The sequence below is a fragment of the Sciurus carolinensis genome, chromosome 3, assembly GCF_902686445.1.
Source record: "Sciurus carolinensis chromosome 3, mSciCar1.2, whole genome shotgun sequence".
NCBI lineage: Eukaryota > Metazoa > Chordata > Mammalia > Rodentia > Sciuridae > Sciurus > Sciurus carolinensis.
This window is the reverse complement of record NC_062215.1, coordinates 177,406,440-177,425,812: the sequence shown is the minus strand read 5'-3', so window position 1 is coordinate 177,425,812 and position 19,373 is coordinate 177,406,440. Positions and strand designations below refer to the sequence as shown.

Below are 19,373 nucleotides of genomic sequence, written 5' to 3'. Positions count from 1 at the left end.
TGTAAAGACCCCACCAAAAAAAAAAAAAAAAAAAAAAAATCAATGGTTCTTGGTAAGGTAAAATTTCCTTAATTGTCATCAATTATCATGTTTAGGTTCGTAAAATTTTATTTTTACTTTCTGAATCAAAACATCTGGGGTTCCATTAAAGGGACAAGCACAATCAGCCCAATATGGAACATGAACCCAATGAGGGCCGTTAGTGACTGTTTCGTTAGACACCACGAGGAAGGGACAGGACCCAACGTCTGGCGGCCACTGGGAGATGCACACCTACCAGCAGGAACAAGGCTTGCACGGAAAGAAACTCCAGCTCACCCGGCCAAAGGCCACGAAGAGAAAAGAACAAGCTGTCCGTGTCCCTCAGAGGCTTAGACTGGATTCTGCCTTAGATCTCCACCTTCCAACCTGCCCTCTGCTGACAGGAAATACCAGCAATCAACACTGACCAAATCACAGTCAGGGCACACGCACGTGCAAATACTAGCAACAAATCCCACCGTTACGTGTGATTACAACGCACCAATAAAAACACGGAAAACTGCCCTCGACGCCCATTTTTTCCCATTGTAATGAGGACCTTCCTCATCTACCCCAGTGGAGGGAAGTCTAACGTCTCCCCTTCTCCACTCTTGAGGGGCCGCTCCTCCCAGGTCCTGAGAATGAGCATTGGTGACTGTGGCGGCCCCAGAACAGGCCCTGCAGTTTCTCCGCTGGCTCCTTCTGAGGGAGCAAGCCAGTGGCCGTAGGTTCTGGACTGCACGCTCATGACTTGCCACCATCTCCGGCACCGCTGTGTCTCTTGTCTACACGTTTCAGTCCTCTGGGGTTCGGGAAGGCACCCTGGGCACAGGGCCTGGGGCAGAGGGAGGATGGCGTGATCCAGAACTTGGTGTGGGACACGCGTGAACCGCGGGTTAGTCTCCCAGCCCTGGGCCTGGGGACTCCTCTCCTCCTCCCTGTCCCCCTCCTCCTGCCTCTGACCACTCCTGACTGCAGCCCCATCCCAGCCCCGCCTCTTTTCCTGTCCATCCCAGTTCCTCCCGCGTCTCAGCCCGCGTCGTTCCTTCCTCTGGAAGGTCCTCCCTGGCCCGCTGCCGCCCAGGGTCAAGTCCTTCATGGGCCATCCCCACACCACACTCACTCTTCCAAAGTGGGAGTCCCACACTTTCCAGCTGAGGCTTGTTAGTGTCCATCCTCGCCCTCTATCTGTGGGCCCTGGCTGAGGGCATGGGAAGTCTCTCTCACTTAACCCTGTGTCCACTGTGCCTGGCCGGCTCTGGAGGACACCGACAGGCATCCCCTCCCCAGGCCCCTCCCTGTGCCACGGGCTTGGCTCCGTGAGACCATGGCCAGGAGCCCAGCCCCAGGCCCCATTCCCGGGCTCTACCCCCAGAGCTGGAATTCGAAGCTTTCCTTGTCTGGTGGTTGTGCAGGAGCAGACGCCTCCGCCTTTACGGTACTCACTTCTTACCAGCTGATGGGCGCATCCCCTCCACGCCCAGCCTTCTCGCCTACCCACCATTTCCGCCCAGCCTTGTCCTGTCTCTCTTCTAATTCAGATCGCAGTAAACACTGGGAGGGTTTCGACAAAAAGCCTCCCAAAGAGAACTGTGGGAAGAGCGGCTGGGAGAGGCTCTTGCTTTTGGAGAGTATGCGCGCCCCTGATTTCCGTTTCTGACGCTAGCGCTCCCTTTTGAGATTTTATGAGAACGTTTTTGCTGCCCCTGGTGTCTGCCTAGGACAAGTGATGGTGGGATTCAGGACATGCTGCCCCAAATACAGCCCCTTGCATGTCATGCTAGGCCTTTCCAGCTGGGGGGACTTGGGAAACGGCGGAAGCGGGACGTTCTCTGTGCGCTGCGGCAGGTCCTAACACCAACACCGGCCCTGCTGACTCACTTGAAGCAGGTCTAAGGCCCCGTGTGAGACGGGCCGCCTCATGGGGCGGAGAGAGGTGTCCCCATCTCTGAGGGTGAAGGGCACAGAGAGGAGGCTGAGCCACAGGCCGTGCCAGGTCCCACCCTTCAGCCTGAGGTCAGACCCCGGCCCCTCCTATTTCCCTACCGCCCTCCGTTCTCCATCAAACCTCCTCTAAAAAGCCTCCTCTGCTTCTTTCCATCTTAGTTTCATCCTGAAGCTCCGTGTCACGTAAAATCCACAGCCAAAGGACTCCAAGGCCTTCCTTTGTGACTGTGCTTTCTACGGGAGCCTCGGCCTCCACCCAAGATGGGGAGGAAAAGACCATCTCCTGGCGCCGGAGCTGCAGGCCGCTTTCCGGCTCCGAGGCTGCATTCCTGGTGTCACCGCCCACAGGCCCCCTGGGAGAGGCCCTTCCCACCATGGACGGGAGGCCGGACACGCGAACCATCCTGAGGACACGCACATTTGGGAGTGGGGCAGAGGGCAGTGGGCTGGGAGCCCGGCTCTTCCTCACAGCCTAAGTTTGCGAGGATGCAGGGGGACAGCAGGACTGGCCAGTGCCGCCCCCGGCTCTGAGCTGCTCACGTTTAACCAGCGCTGAGCCCGTGAGGGGTCAGTCCCAGGCCCCTGCCGCACTGCTCATGTCTGCGGGTTGGTTCCCAGAGCGGTGCCATCGCCAGGGGGCGGGACGGTTGAGGCGTGGGACCCAGTGGAAGGTCCCTGCGGTGTGTCCTGGCGGGACTGTGCACCCCAGTCTCGGGCTCTCTGTTTCCAGGTCCACCGTATAAGTGGTCTTCTCCACCACAGGGTCCCTGCAGTGCCACCCAGGGCCCTGGCCAAAGGCACCAGGCCGCGGGGCTGCCCAGTCTTGACTGGACCCACCACAACCAGGAGATGAATAAAGCTTCTTTAGGGGAACGCCTCAGGCATTCGTAGTCAGGGAAGCTCAGGGTCAGCCGTCAGCGAGGCGGGGCGGCCGAGCTGCAATGGCACCTGAGGGTACTGGATGGGCTTACCGGAGGAGGCCGGAGGAGGCCGGAGGAGCAGGCTAGGGAGTCTAGGGGCAGAAGACCGGACTGCAGACAGAAGTGCGGGCAGTGAAGGCAGGTGACAGTGACCAGCCTCACATGGAGACGGGGACGGTCCTGGGAATGGCCAGAGGCCGCCCTGGGCACACCACAGCAAAGAGCCTGCATGCACTTTTGTCCTCGCCCCGAGACTTCCAGGGAGGCCAAGCCTGCAGGGGACGGACTAGTTCAGTTGGCAGAGGAGGCACTCGGGCTGCTTTTAACTTACAGCCAGAATCAGGAGCAAAAGGGAACAGAGCAGAAAGATTTGCCAGGAAAGGAGAGAAAACGCCTCTCGAGGTGCAACCGAGGAGGGCAACTGCGGAAGAGGTAGCGCCAACCAAAGAAGCCAGCGACTGGCTTCCCCATGTTCATCAAGACGCTCAGAGCCCGCAGCACTCGGGAGCGGGGATATCTCTGAGAGGTGGGCCTCGGTCACCGGGAGCAGGCCCTTAAAGACATTATGGGACCCCAGTCTCTGAGTCACTCCCTGCCTCCTTGCTCATGAAGAGGCATTTGTTCTAGCATGTGCTCCCCTGCCGCTGCCATCCAGCGCCCTTGGCAGGCCCAAAGTAATGGCTTCACCCAATCTTGGAATGGAACCTCCAGAACTGTAAGCTAAATAACCTTTCTTCTTTATAAGTTAATGGCCTCAGGTGTTACATCATAGTGATGAAAAGCTGACAAGTCCAAGCAACCAAAAAAGTCAAGTACCCTGCTAAAGTCAGGGCTATAAATTTCATGTAGCAATGGAGAGCAAAACTAGTGTCACAAGTTGATACTATCCCACGAATTCTGCTAGTTCAACATACTAGTTAGTCAGTTCAATAGTTTACCTATTTAGATAACATACTATTTACATATGTTTCATGTCTGTCCAAAAGTCTTTACCCCCAAACAAGGCTACACGGCAGAGCTATAACGCTCTCTCAATCTCCTCTCCTGCCCCCTCTTTAGAGCTGTGCAGATGTGAGCGGGGACCACCCCTCCTTCCCGGATCCGCTGAACCCCAGCCCGGGCCGGGCCAGCCACTCACAGCAGGCAGAGGACCCCACGTGCCTCTCCTTGCAACAGCACTTGAAGCACTTCTTGACCACCATGTAGAAGTAGGCGAAGACCACGAAGGGGAAGGGGATGTTGAGGCGGCTACAGTACTCCTGCACCAGGAAGTACCTCTGGAACTTCCAGACCTGGTCGTTGTTCTCCTGGACGGTGCCCACCGTGTAGCTGGCGGAGAAGAGGGAGACAAGTCAGCGATTGCTCGCGTGCCTCGGCCCGGACCCAGGAACAGTGACACTGAACAACCCCCACCATGGCTGAAGCCCAGGCAGGACGCCGTCCACGCTGACACGGGACCAGGATGACCTGCCCAGCCACCTTAAGTCCACACTGGCCCCAGGAGTGGCTAGCTTTTGCTTGGTTCTTTGCTGATCACAAAACCATGTTCAGTGAACTTCAGTCAAATCATTTTAACTTCAAGACCTTTCAAGGAGACTCTTTTTCCATTTGTTTGTTATTATGTTAGCTAAAAAGAGGCCCAGAATGTAGACACCCTTAGGAATGATTTGCCCCCTTAGACATGTCTACTTGCAAGCTTGTTAATATTTATTCAGACTGTTGAAAATGACCTTCCCAAGAGGCATTGTGGCCAAGCCTGTAATCCCAGTGGCTCTGGAGGCTGAGGCAGGAGGATCAAGTTAAAAGCCAGCCTCAGCAACAGTGAGGTACTAAGCAACTCAGTGAGACCCTGACTCTAAATAAAATACAAAGTAGGGCCGGGGATGTGGCTCAGTGGTCAAGTGCCCCTGAGTGCAATCCTGGGTACCACCCCAAAAATGACCGTCCCTTTGACCTTTGAAGTGACTTCGCTTCTGGAAATTTAACCAAAGAAAAAGGAGATACTGAGGAACAAAAGGACATGTGGATGGATGTACACACAGGGCTACTGGCCACAACACTGCAGGTGAAGCTGCCCCATCCCCTGCCGGGTAGAGAAGAACCACCTCGTGCTCAACAGTAGGAAAGCACATTGTGAGGGACGGTCCCCAGTAAGATTCACAAGCAGCCACAAGACTGTGCTCATGGAGGCGTTCATACTTTGGGACAATTTATGTAAGGGAAAATGACTAGCCGTGAACTTGCCCTTACCACCTACTCTGTGAATCACAGCACACAGGGAGAAAGGGACCTGTCACCAGTCGGGATCGTCACCAGCACCACATCGTTCTCCTCTTTCCTGCTTTCCAAGTGTTGTACAAACAGCATGAATTACTTACATAATTATAAAAAGGTCTATTTTATGTTCAAACCCCAAACTAAACTATACCAACAATGTTCCAGTTGTAAATTGATTCAAAACTATAAAACAGGCCACACGACACACGAGGACACTACTTGGCAGTCTACTTAAATGATTTGATTTAATCTACAAAGAACTCTATAAGTCCTACTCTCATCTACGACTGACAGGTCAGGAAACCGAGGCACAGCTGGATAAGTAAATTGCCTGAGTCCCCAGCTAGGGGGACCCAGCCATCCAGCCCAGTGTCTCTTCTGCCTTGGCAGAATGAAACATGAAATGTTTTAATAGCTTTGCTGTATTTCAAAAAAGGGTTTGAGCTATGCTCTACTTCAAACTAATGGGATTGGATTACTTGGCTTTTTTCTAAACTACAAAGCATTTTACAATTTGTAGCAAGTGCCTCTTAACCATGGTGAGATCTTTAAGGGTAAGGAGTTTGTGTTTGTTGAACATCTACTACGTGAAAGTTCCTATGCCTGGCATGTGAAATGGTTACTTGACTGATCTTCACGTCAACCTCATGTGGTAGATTTCTTCTTCTAGGTGGTAGACAGACAGGACTGTGCTCTGTCAGCACAACACACTGAATCCAAGAGTTGACCTCCCCTTTCTTCCAAATGTAAGTCACGCTGCTTGGAGGCTAATACCAAGCTGCGCTACCAGCCTTCTCTGGTTCTGACGCCCACAAAGGGCACCACACGCTGCTCAGATCAATTGCGCCTCCCAAGTTAATGACATCCAGCCTAAGAACCTACCAGAAATCAATTTTTTTTGCCAAACAACTGGCCCAAGTTATTGTCCCTAAAAGCATCTTAAAATTTTACCTAGGTAGTCCAGAATGGATTATGCTGAGTGCCCAAAATTCAAACACACACAAAAAAGTACCCGCATCTGCTTCCATGCACCCAGTGCTGTTTGCAGAGGTTTTATCTGGAACAAATTCACAAGTCCGGTTGACGGGAGGAGCATTTGTGAAGCTTACAGCAGGACAGGTGTCCTTTCTGGCAGGTGGCCCTCCCTCCCGTCCTTAGAGCTCAGAGCGGAACGGCTGCCAGGAAGGGCCACCCAGCAAGAGGGTGGCACTGTGGCTCACCTAGTCCCTGGGAGTCAGTTAAAACATCGGCATCTTCTAGATCTGCAGAAGGAACTGGCAAACAGTAACCAGGGTCCCGTCCAGACCCTCGCCTGTTTTTTACAGCCCTTGAGCTAAGAATGGTGAAGAGGAGCAGAGAGGTCCCAACGGGTCAAGTTCATTGGGCACTGCTTCTTTGGGTGCTTGGGCCAAAGCAGAGCCCCAGGCTGCCCAGTCTGCGAGCCCTGACCCAGTGCCTGTGAAACACGGCTCTGCGTTTGCCCCATCCTCCATTTTAAAGAGCTCTGACCCACGTTTCGCAGTTTCGTTTCTTCCTTAGGATAAACCTACGGGACCTACGAGGTGACTCCAAGGACCATCCTGTACCTCAAGGGACAGGTGGATCCCATGACCAGAATCCTTTCCCCACATAAAAGGTAAACACCTGCATGCACACCCCTCAGGACAAGGGTGAACCGGCAGAGCCCTGGATATCCGTCCCTAAGAGCCTCTCTGCTCAGATTCCGCAGGCCCCCGTTGGCCGTGCCGAGGTGGCCTAGACGCTGAGGTCCACTGCCCTGTACGAAGGCAGCTCCACAAAGCCCAAGGCCGTTCCAGACTCAGCCAGGCAGAACGGGGGCCCTGGGGCGGCTGACAATTGAGCACTGCTCCATATTCTTCAGCCATTACTTCCAGCACCTGTGGAGGACAAAGGGAGCCCAGCAGAGAAGGGCTTTCTGGTGCCAGCAGGTTCCCACCACACCCAGCGGGGCCACACAAGCCCAAGAGCGGCCCAGGGACCATCCGCACGCCCAGGGTCTCACCCACCCTAGCGCCGAGGGTCCCCGGTCTCCCTGCCAACCACTGAACATGGCTGCATCTTCCCTGAAGTCTGTTCCCTTTGATGCCACATCTTCAGTGGTCCCTGTGTCCTTGAATCCTGTCCCTGGTAACCTTCTGTTGGCCGGAGGTGAGCAGAGACAACCAAAGCCAACTGCTGAGACCAGCCGAGCACCCTCTGCTGAGCAGGGCAGGAACAGGAAGCAGAAATCCCACAGAAGGCCAAATCTTCAGGGACCCACCGAGAACTGGAAATGTCACTAACAGAGAGCAGACATTTAGAATCCAGAGAGCCTTGTGCCTAACGAAACCCAGAAGTACGTTAAAAGAATAACATGCCGTGACCACAGAATGGAAAGATGACTGAACATTCAGAACATTCATATCATCTATCATTTGTATAATGCATCATAATTCTAGATCAAAAGGCAAATATGATTCCAATAGTTGCTAGAAAGTCTCTGGCAGTGCTCAACATACCTTCCTGATGAGGAAAAAGACGAGAAGAAAGGAGCTTAATAAATAGGGAATAAGAAGAAACTTCCAGAATGTGATAAAAATAAAAGAAAACAGAATTCAGGAAGACTCATTCAAAAAGAAATAAGCAAAACGTTAACAGCCTACCTACACATCGGAAAGTAGTCATTGACTAACATAATAGAGATTCTGTTCACAATCATAAATGGCTGAAAACAAATTAACAAAAACTCTGACAGGCCCATATGAAAAAGCATACAACTTTACTGAGCACTACATATATTTGAAAAAACAGAGATCACACTATTTTTTCTAGATTGTAAGAAGCTGGCTTCTCCTAAATAATTCTAAAAAGTCAGCATCATCACAATAAAATTCACAAGATTTTTTTTCTTCCTTTTGGAAGGAAAAAGAAAGGATTTGCAAGATGGGTTTTGAGCTTCTCCACACAATTAAATCCACAAGAACAGCCAGGAATGTTTGGAATAAGAATAATGAGGAGGACTTGTACAACAGATGCTAAAATGATAAAAAAAAAAAAAATTAAAATTTCAGTAATGAAAGCCATTTGGTAGTAAAAACCAAAATAGAAAGACTGATTGAATCAGAACGCAACGTCTGCAAAAAATTCACAAAGAAAAAGTAGATGCTAACACTACGGCAGGACTTCAGAATGACCTCACGTCCAAGGAGCGTGTCAGCAGACTCGGCTTAGCGGACCCCTCCCAGCTCCCTGCAGAGCCCAGCATGGCCAGCCAGCACCACCGGCACCCAGGGCCACCTGTGAGCCCTCAGCTGCCCCGCTGTGCATGGCAGTGTCCGCCCATCCCGGCTCCCCAACATCGGTGTGTTTCAAAATAACTAGAAGAGAGGAGTTCGAAGTTTCCCAACAAGAAATGATGACCGTCTGAGAAAATGGATGCACTAATCATCCCTACGTGACCACGGCGCACCATGCGCGTGGAGTGAAATACCACACTGTGCGCCTCAGCAGGCACGACTGTTGTGTGGGAATCTGGAAAAAGAAGATGCCTTCTTCTCTCAAACCTTAAAGGCAACCAACCGAGCAGCAGTCTGAGGAACCCGGACAAGTGTCCTCGTTTCACTATTCGCAAGATGAAGTGGTTTGACAGGAGGGATGGGAAAGGGCGTGGTGGATCTGAAGTGGGTTGGATGCCCTCTGAGAGGAGGCGGCTGACAGAAGGAAATAAATGTGATGATCCCAGGATGTGGGGTGGGGGCAGGAGGCCAGCGCAGCCAGCCGGGAGCAAACGAGCAACTTCAACTCACCGGCTTTTAAATGAGAATTCAACTTAGTGCCCAGCGTGGCTATCAGAGTATCACAACCAAGATGGCGCCCTGCACCTGCAGAAGGCCCAGGAGATCCCTCGCCCCAGGAAATGTCCCTGCTCTTTAGAAGAACCTCCGCACCCGCTGCCCACCTCTCCGCCGCCTCCCCAGTCTCACTCATCTCCCCCTCCAGGGCCTGGGCTCCAGGTGCAAGACCTCCAAGCATGGCTCCTGCTCCTGTCCTGCTGATTGGAGCTCCGCTGCCAACACTCCGCCAGGAGTTAAAACTCCCTCCGTGACTAGCTTCTCCACGCTGATCAAAGAAGTCACGTGACACTGTATCATGACTTAATATTTATATCTTACATGACATCATAACATAGCATGTACCACGTGTTGTTGAAGTAGTTGTTGAAGTAGCCCGGGCCTTTAGTTTGCATGGGGATTATTTCTTCTTTCTACTTTTCTGCACGTTGATGATAAGCATATATTGTTCCCAAGATCGGAAAGTAATTATTCTTGGAAGTTATTCTAGATCACAGGGCTGAGGGGACCTCGTCAGAGCTGCAGGGGGTGAGTTCCTCTTCAGGACACGGTGTCTCAAGGACCAGAGCTCCGGGTAAGGTCACCAGAGTTGTCTCCTGACTCCGAGTTCACGTCACGCCTCTGACAAGCCACAAGGGCCTGGGATGGGTGGTTTTAATGTCGAATGATCATGGTGCTTGCAGACATTTCCTTTCGCTGCTGAGCACCACCTCCAGAGCACTGCGACACGCTCGTGGGACGCTCAAGGGTGTGCTTACCGTGCTGTTAACAAGGTGGCCTTTGTGCACGGTGCAGTTTTCACACGAGTATTCTGATATGGTGCCAGTCAGGGTCACGGGCTGGGCCTGTGCTCGTACAGTAAGCCCGAGCCACGGATCACACGGCCCCTCTAGCTGCTCTCTAGCCGGGGATTACCAGAGGAAGAGCTCTGGTTTAAGCCAGGCCTCGGCCTGCTCCCCCGGAAGGGGAAACCCCACTCCCACACGTAAGCACCAAAGCGGGCAAGAGCCTCCAGGCGTGGCTGGGGCCTCGAGGGAGGAGATGAGTCAAGCCAGAGCCCGGACCTTGGCCCAGACGCTGTGCCGGACTTTCACCTCCTTACCCGCAGGGGTCGGTCTGGGCTCCTGTCCCTCTGAACTCCCCTCATCCGTGACCATGACGCAGGTAGCGAATTGCAACTGTGGCGTGGTCCTCGTGAACGGCTTTGGGAACAATTCGCAGCACGGATCCTGAGACTGACCTGAGTTGGCAACTCAAGCGTCACGGTGTTGGGCGCTGCCGGCCTGGTGCTGGATTTCCGGAGATACGGTCAGGTTCGGTTTTTACTGGACCTCTCCAGGGTGAGCCCAGTGGTACACGTCGTCTCCACAAAGCGCCCGCTGCCCGACTCCACCGGCCCTTCCTTCAAGTTTGGGAGACGCTCTTCCCTCCTTGCTTGTGGACACGTGGCTACCTGTCACCTGCCACGTCCCTCTTCCAGCTCAGACTACAGGCCCCTTTGACATGGGGACATCATTTGGACACTGTCTGGCTTCCTGAGTGAGAAGCTTCTGGATTCCTGAGTCCCTCCCTCATTGTGAGTGGGAGGGCAGAGGTGGCAATTCCCTCTGAGAACTCATGACGCTGGTGGCCACACGGCCCCCACGGCCCCCACGGCCCCCACGGCCCGGCACTCGGAGCAGATGCTGTGCTGTCTGGGATGGACCCCTTGATGGCCTGCCCACCACCGAGGTTCTCAGCACACTGCACCGGGAAGCACCCTGCGGCCACGGCTGAATAATGAACTGGCCCTGGAAAGGACCTCGCCCTCCCGCTTCGCCATCCCCACAAAGTGCCAGGGCTGAGATCAAGGCACAACCCCATCCTCGGAGCTCACTGTCCAAAAGAAAAAGTCCCTACTGCTGAAGGACAGTGCTTCAGGGGCCAAGGACCCTCCTCACAAAATAGGGGGACATCAGGGGTGCTGGGCTCACAAAGGGAAGAGAAGGAGAGGACGGAGCAGGGAGTCCCAACAGCAGGACCAGCCTCTGCGGGTGGCCCTGTTCAGGGAGGGACAGGTGGGCTGCCCAGGGGTGGACAGCAGGGTGGGCCTACAGATGTGTTCCAGGGTCAAGTCACACGGCCCCCTGGGGAAGAAGACGAAGAGACCGAAATGTACCCTGAAAGATGATGGGAGTAACAGAATCCTCTGAGGGGTCACTGGACGGCAGGAGACCAGACAGCCACTCTGCGATGTCCCCAGAGGCAAGTGACCCACCCAAACCTGCCCACCTCTGACAAACAGGGCAGGTGATCCTCGTGTGCAGCCTGGGTGCATCTCGCAGCCTCAGGCCTCTGCGTAGCAACTGCCTGCCCTCGTCTCCTTTCTAAATTAAAAGGCAATATGTGGTTGCAACAAATGAAATGTATAATGAAAGTTTTAAGTTATTAGTTTTTGTGGTTAGAAAACATGATTTTACCCTAAAACTAGTCTATGATTTGTTTTTTATATTAAAAATGTCATCCTTCCAATAAACACAGATCTAACTTTGCCTTTTTAAGGTTTGTATAATATTCCATAGTATGGATATAAGGCACTTTATTCAACCATTCCCCATTGACGTCATTAAAAATGACCCAACAGACACCTTTGTGTATACATCTGTCAGATTCCCAGATGTGACAGTGTTTGATTGAAGGTTTGTGTGTTTTTCCTGTCAATAGCTGTGGTCAAATGACTTTCCAGAGACTTGGTAGTAATTTGTGCTCAGCAGCAATGTCACCCCCCAGCCTTGTCTCCAACATGGTTCAAAACCAGTACCTGGCTCAGTCTGAACTTTCCCTTCCACAGAGCCAAGCTCCTCTTCACGTGCTTATTGGCTATTTGAATTTTCCTTCTCTGAACCGCATGATCATTTTCTCTAGCAGTTTTTCTCTGGGATTCTCTCTCTTAAAAACTGCACGAGTCTTCCTGTATTAGGAATTAGAAGCCCGTGTTGGTCCACATGCATTGCAAACATGCTTCCCAGTCTCTCTTTTACCCCTTCGTTTTGGATCTCTTTTATCTTAAAAAAAAAAAAAAAAGTCGTCTTATGAAACTAAATGTGTTTATTTAGTCTGTCATTCATAGCTTCTGGGTTTCTGGTTTTGACTGAAGTGTTCTGATCCACATCAAGTTTTAATAAATAATTTGTTAAATGCATATATTTGTTTGTAAACAGTCTGTCTGCCGGAATTAGTGTGGTTAAAAGACCATCTACCCTAAAGGAACAGCATAAAACAAGGTCCCCCACCGGGACTGTGCAGGGGACTCTGAAACCCTCCTAGAAAAGATGAAGCGGGAATGGAAAACGTCATTTTCTAAGTATACCAAGAAGCATCGCCTAAGCCAATGAGAGCGTGTTCGCGCCATGGCCGCCCCGCCCCCACCTCATGAGAACGAGCCCCAGAGAAGACCTGCTCCCCGGGCTGAAATGTTCACAGCAGCAACTGAAGCCCTTCAAAGGCCAGACTCCACGCCAGTGGGTCCCGAAAAGTACAAGCCACCTCGGAGCAGAACAGAGCTGCCCCAAGGTCACCGCTGTGCCACCCCAGGGTGCCCGGGGACGCAGCTCGTGGGTGCTGCACACACGGCCTCCATTCACTGCAGGTGGCTGAGGTGCTCGTCACTGGTGACGTCACTGGTGTCCCCTCAACTTAAGACTCAGCTGCTTTTTGTGTGTGTGTGTGGTGCTGGGATCGAACCCAGGGCCCTGAGCTTGCAAGGCAGGCCCTCTGCCGACTGCACTGTCTCCCCAGCCCAGACTCATCTTCTAACAGTGCTTTTAATGTGGTGCCTTTAAGGACCACCCCCAGACTGCCCTCTGCCCTCCAGGGCAGGCCTGGGCTGCTCTGCTCATGGACGCTCCCGGCCCGCCCAGCGCAGGGTGGACGTCCGTGGACTGGTGACTGGGCACATACCCGAACATGGCGACCAGCAGGTTGACCAGCAGGATGTTGGTGGACAGCATGTAGATGCACACCAGGGGGATGGTGATCCACTCGGGGAAGCGCGGCAGGCTGTGCTCATCCAGCTCCACGCACAGCGGCTTGGACTCGTTGCCGGTGAAGGTGCAGTGGGCAAAGTCGTAGGTGGTACCTGAGGGGTGGGACCAAAGGCCCAGTGAGGCCTCGGCACGCCAGGGGCCCAGGACGTGGTCACCGGGATCCAAGCGAGGTCGTCCCTAGAATCACCTGCACTCCACTCGTGCTGAGTGAGCCGCTCCCGCCAAACAGCGACTTCACTGAGATCAAGAGCAAAGGACACGCAGAGGACACAGGTCCTGCGGCCTCCCCAGGTGGCCAGGTGCCCAAGCACACAGCTTAGAGGTTCGGCCTGTGAGACATGCACAGGGCCTCTGAGGTCACCAACGGAGGACGTTCACCCAGAACAGCCTCCCAGAGGGAAGGGTTTCTGAGCTGAGAGCAGAAGGATGCGCAGGAGACACGCCCGTGTGCAAGCCGGGAGGAGCAGGTGCCGAGCATCCCAGCGGAGGCAAGGGCCCTGCGGCCTGCGAGTCACTGAAGACATAAGCCTCCCAAAACGAGAGACCAAGATGTGCAGAGACCAGACAAGCTCTGTTTAAAAAAAACTTCCCATTAAAACATGGGAAGCCATTAGACGGTTTTAAGCAGGGACAACACATCAGATTCTCTCTATCAAAGGACCTCTCTGGCTGCAGCGAGGATGGGAAGGAGCCAGAGGGGGAGGCCGGAGGTTGTGGTGAAGGTGCAGGAGACAGAAGTGAGGATGGTGGGGGGTGCGGAGAAGAGCAGCAGGGTGTCAAAGCATTTTGGAGACGAGTCAGCACAACTAGCTGAGGACTCGGATGTCGGGGTGGACTCCGAGGAGGGTCAGGAGTGACATCGAGGCTGGGCAGAGCTGTGCACATGGTGAACAGGCCCTGGCACGGCCTCGGGGGAAGGCCAAGTCTGGAAGGGAGGCCGGGACCCTACAGGATGTGCTGAGATGGGTCTGAGCCACCTCAGAGTGGGCAGCAGCCTACACTTCAGCCTGAGCGTGGCTGAAGACCAGGAGCCTCTCCTGAGCACATGTAAGGTCCACGTGGTCAGAGGTGCCCCGTAGGAAGATGACCTGTGAGAGACCCAAGACAGAGAGGTAGAGTCACCTCCCAAGGGCAGCACCCGCTGCCACGGGCTCCTAGGACCCCACATACTGCTCCCTCATGGGACCCAAACCACCCACAGGGAGGACTGTCCTGAGGACATAGCGGCTTATGGGAAACGGCAAGAGTGGGAGCAGGCTGGATATGACAATGACCAAGTGGAGAACTGTTCCCAACATCCTGGCAGAGACTTCCGCACGGGGGCCAGAGAGACGGAAGATGAGAAAGCAACAGGGGACGGAGCAGGGCCTCCACCCAGGGCAGGCGCAGGCTCGAGGACACAGCAGCATCGTTCATGGTGGAAGACAGGAGCCCACAAGCCGGGCCATGGCAGCATGCTGTGCCAGGGTCGTGCAAGCTCGCACCAGCAGCACCCTGCCAGCTCTGCCCGTGTAGGCCGGCTGGGCCCGTCGAAGCCGCCAGGCCTCCATCGCCTGCCTCCGAACCCCGGCACTGGGCTAGCGTTACGAGTTTAAATTCCAGTCCCAAAGTGGATTTTTCAAAATTGCTCTTTTTGAATAAATGGGTGCCCGTCACCCTGCTTTGGAGGAAAGCGCGACTCAAACACGTGTTTCTGCACTAGCCAGCTGGGTTCCTCTCACTGCCACGGTGCTGTGGAAACCATTCTTCACGAGGTTTAAAAACCAAAACGCTGGGTGCAGGGAGCAAAGAAAGGGAGCAAAGAAAGGGTATTCGGGATTGGTTTTCGACCTGTGGCTTGGCCACAACGCCCAGTGAGCGCCCAAGGCTATGGTCAGCACCGGCCTCCTCCCAGAGCCACGCTGGGCTTACCATCCACATCGCTGGGCACCTGGCCGAACATGGCCAGGTAGGGCTCATAGATGACGGAGCGGAAGATCCACCTCCAGCGCTGCTCGTTCTGCCTCAGGATGCCTTGCCTGGCCACCCCGAAGGCCACCATCCACACGGCAAAGAGGAACAGGAAGAAGAAGACATCCACCAACTGCCAAGGAAGGACGTCAGAACCGTCAGGACTGTGTCCACAGGCAGCTGGCCCCTCAGCCTGGCTCTCCTCAGTTGGCCACAGTTCCAGGGTCCTGAAAATCCAGGTCGCCCAGCGTTCATTTGCTAATTTTTAAAAAGTGGCCAACGTCACCTTTGGGTCCGGGGACAGCTCCTTTCCAGAATCAGACCCGGCAGGTGCATTTTTACTGACTGGTCTCCAAACCAGCTCAGCGCCAGCAGCTGAGCAACAGCCCGCTCAAGAACAAAAGCAACCTACTGCCAGGGCCTCCGCGTCTAGACCTCACATACTCGCATTCTTTAAACCTCTAAATTATTTCTGTAGGTAGTTTTTCCCCTTAGGAAACAAAAGCAGTCTTTATTAGACAAGAATGGACAACTCGATTTTTTTAAATTTTTTGCACACATAGCATGACTTCATGGTGACAGCTGCTTCAGATATGCTTTGAGCTAAAACCACAAGCTGGGCCTCGGTGTTGGACAGGAACCTCCAGATGAGCTCATCCAAACCCCATCTCACTGCAAGACAGACGGCGGAGGTCTGGGCCACACCGAGAAGCAGCCATGCACGATGCCCCCTCTGGTGTGGTGTGAGGTGTGTTGGGGGTCCTCCTCCAGGTGTCCACGGTCTGGGGTTCAAGTTCCAACCCTCCCCTCCCTGCCCACGCTCTTAGCAAATTGTTAGGACTCCAGTGGAAGCACAGAGTGACACCTGAACAGGTGACATTATTTCCTACCCCTGCCGTCTCTCCTGAAAGTTTAACCTGGGGACGCCCAGGAAAGAAGGCCACCATCAGTCGTTAGTGGAACTGAGCGGGGCAGCACAACCAGCGACGAGGATTCTCGGCCCTTACCATCCTCTGCAGCATTATGATCTTGGGTCCTAAGTTTCTGCTCACAGTGAAAATGTGGATCAACCTGAGGGTGAATATGATGTAATCCAGGCAGAAAATGACTCGGCCAGAGTACAGAGAACTTTTATTAGAAGGGTGGAGCCTGTGGAAAGAAGGACAGAACTTGTGAGGGGCTGACAAAGCATCACAAGGTCGAGTTTTTAAAAGTAACCAAGCGTCAGGAAGCAGCTGAGAGCGGGGAGCCCAGCGTGTGGAACCAGGACAGGAGAGCCACCGCCACGGCCTTCTGCCAGGTGGGCTCCACAGAAGGCCCAACAGAGCTCTGGGGGCTCCTGGCTCCTTGTCCCTCATCCTCAAGGACTCCTGCCGGAACCCCAGCACACGCCTGCCGACTTTCCTGGCTCACAAGGCGATGTCCACAATGATGCCAACCCCCTCCCAACCCCTGGGGCTTGACCCTGCCAACCTCCCTCAAAAACTCACCCATTTCTCCCTGATCACTGGATTAGCTAAGCCCTGCTACCCTGCCCCTGAAGGCCACGTGTGCTTGCCACCTGGAACCATCTAGAAACCACATCCAGTCAAGATTCAAACATTGAGGTCTCCAACCCAAGCAGGAAGGAACGAGGGAGAAATGGAGTTGGCGCCCCTTGGCCACGGAGGGTCTTCGTGGGGTAAACGTGAGCAGCGTCCTGTGTGCCCACCACAGGCAGCAGCCCATCTTGGCCTGGAGGACTGTGGGCAGCGTGAACCACGCCTGGCGCTTCACCAGCCTCTTCCCCTGGGAGGGTACCTGTCTTTTTGACCCTCGATGGCAATTTTGGATGTGTCCATCTGATCATGCACGCTGACTCTGGGGCTAGGGAAGAACACTGGTAACTGAAGACAGGCTCCGTGGCCAGCCTTGAGGTCAGGGTCACACGTCTTAGGTTATAGACCCCAAATGAACCAGTATTTATGAACCAGAAGGTATTCGGCATGCTCATCACCCTTTACTCTCCTCAGTGTCTAATTCTCTCTCCCCAGAGTCTAAAAGGCCAAAGAGGAAACGCAACCTCATGTCAACCCAGCTGTGTCTCTAGAAAGCAGGGTGAGGGCCTTTCCCAATCGTCTCCAGCGGGGACACAAACAACAGAGGGTCCCAAGAGCTTTTCTCCACTTTGGTACTCACAATGTCGAAAATTGGGGGAAGCAATGAGGGCAACTCACCGAAACACAATCCCTGCTATGAAGTAGAACAGCCCCAGCGTGTCCATGACGTTCCACAGGTCGGTGAAGTAATTCACCCCGTTCATGTACCACTGGAACACAGGAGGGACACAGGTCGGCAGCTTGCGACCACCGCCTACTTCCCGTCTTCCCCCAGGTCCTCTCTGAGCCCACGATGCTGTGCCAAGAGAGTGACACAGCCTGCTACCACGGGACCCCAGGCTGGGCTGGACGCCGGCTGCTCTGCTGTTCGTGTGTTGCTGGTCTGACAAGAGAAAGGCCTCCTGCGTCCTTCTGCTCTTCAAGATGAACCTGCAGGGGCACCACCTGTGGAGGCACCTGGGGGCTACCTCGTACTGTGGTGCAGACAGCCGGTTCTAGAGGGTACTGGCCCTGCCACTGGCGTTGCTGACTGCGGTATCCACGTAAGGTTCGTCTGGCACATGCCAGTAAATCCCTTAACTAAAGGATTATCCAGGAGGAGACCCCTCTCCGGCCATCCACAGACTGGATCTGGAGGTCCCCGGTGGTCCTCCATTCGAAGTATATTTACTGAGGGCCCACGGGATCACAGACCGTGGGCAGCCTCCTGGGACACAGAGGCACCAGTGGGCGCAACACTGACCCTCAAGGAGTCCACCGTTCCAGGGAGAGACAGACGTTAACCAAGGTAAAAAATAAATGTGGCGAGTGCTGGAGTGGGGAGCAGGAGGGGGACCCAAGTGAGCTCAGTAAGGGATCACCAGATGTACCTGTGCCACCAGATTTACCTGTGCCACCAGATGTACCTGTGCCACCAGATGTACCTGTGCCACCGGATTTACCTGTGCCACCAGATTTACCTGTGTCACCAGATGTACCTGTGCCACCAGATGTACCTGTGCCACCGGATTTACCTGTGCACGGCAGGAAAGCCATGGCGAAGCGGGGCCTGGAAGGGCACCACAGAGCTCGTCTCTCCACCTGAGACTGGCTGTACTCAGGTGTCCCCTTCCTATTCTGACCACGACACCGAGGCCTAGAGGCCTCCCTGTTCTGAATCTCCAGCAGTCACTCCTCCAGACCCCACAAGCTCCCCCCGGGAGGAGTGGGGACGCCAACTTCTCAGGCATCTCCTTCCCTGCGAGCGAGTAGAAAGGGCAGCTCACGGGGTCAAAGGGGCAGGCTGCTCTGAACAGGGGCCCGTGGAGCCCGGGGTGGAGCCGCCTGGACCACGATCACTGTGAAGACTGACCAGCGGCTGGGAACCCAGGTGAATCCCTGAGGAGGTCGCACAGTGTCCGGCTGGGCGGCATGATTCCCACCTGCACAGCCACGCGCTCTTCCATGCCTGGGTGAGATGAGGGTCAGCCCCAGGCACAGGTCTGCCCGGCTCCCCTGAGAGGAGGCAGGTGGTACACAGCACCAGCCCAACCTCGCCCAGGTGGCCTTCAGAAATCACCCTGGTCTGCATGCAAGGACATCTTAGATCACTTCTGGGGCTCCAGGAACCACTGAGGGAGAAAGTTCTTTCTATTTCACTATTAGTATTACTATTATTATTACCAATGAACAGAGACCTCTTCTCTGAGCACAAGAGCAGAGCAGGCTGAATTTGTAAAATACCAGAACAGTGTTTCAGGATCCGGGGACACTGTGGGCCTCAGGATTGAATGGTGCTGTCTGTGACGGTACCGAGCAACTTACCCCAACTTAAGCAAACATCCGCAATGTCTGCTTAGCAGGGCCAAGAGGGATTGAGCAACTGTGCTGCGCTATTGACTGTCTCCGTTAAAAATCTCAGCTCAGCACATCAGGATCTGCCCCCAGGCCAAGGGGCACTGGAAGACACCACAGAGCACAGCACTTTGACTCCCAGACACAATCTAAATCAGGCAGCATCTACTTTGGGGTTGATTTCCTCTCACAAGTGTTAACCAGTTTAATTAAGACCACACTCAGCCAGAGGAGCCATTCCTGGGGGAAAGGAACCCCTTAGGAGTCCAAAGGCACCAGTGGCAGACAAGAAGAGAAACAGTGACCCCAAGTGTTGGGTCCTTTAACAACAAGAGCCTTCACAGCTGCCTGCAGACTCCCGGAAGACCCCAGAGCTGCTGTGTGCGGGACGGTCGCGCTAACCCTGCTCCTTCGCTAAGGAACACTGACTGGGCACCTCATACGGCCTAT

At 54.1% G+C, this 19,373-nt stretch overlaps 1 protein-coding gene across 1 annotated transcript in view; it reads right to left on the bottom strand.

Annotated features, from left to right (window-relative positions):
* Nucleotides 1-19,373, bottom strand: part of Trpm8 (transient receptor potential cation channel subfamily M member 8) — an 81,889-nt gene that overhangs the window by 17,024 nt on the left and 45,492 nt on the right. The window contains exons 17-21 of the mRNA XM_047545128.1: nucleotides 17,208-17,299; nucleotides 15,999-16,140; nucleotides 14,953-15,124; nucleotides 12,956-13,133; nucleotides 4,027-4,217 (exon numbers count right to left, since the gene is read on the bottom strand). Coding sequence (XP_047401084.1) covers nucleotides 4,027-4,217; nucleotides 12,956-13,133; nucleotides 14,953-15,124; nucleotides 15,999-16,140; nucleotides 17,208-17,299 — 775 coding nt within the window. The remainder of the gene's footprint in view (nucleotides 1-4,026; nucleotides 4,218-12,955; nucleotides 13,134-14,952; nucleotides 15,125-15,998; nucleotides 16,141-17,207; nucleotides 17,300-19,373) is intronic.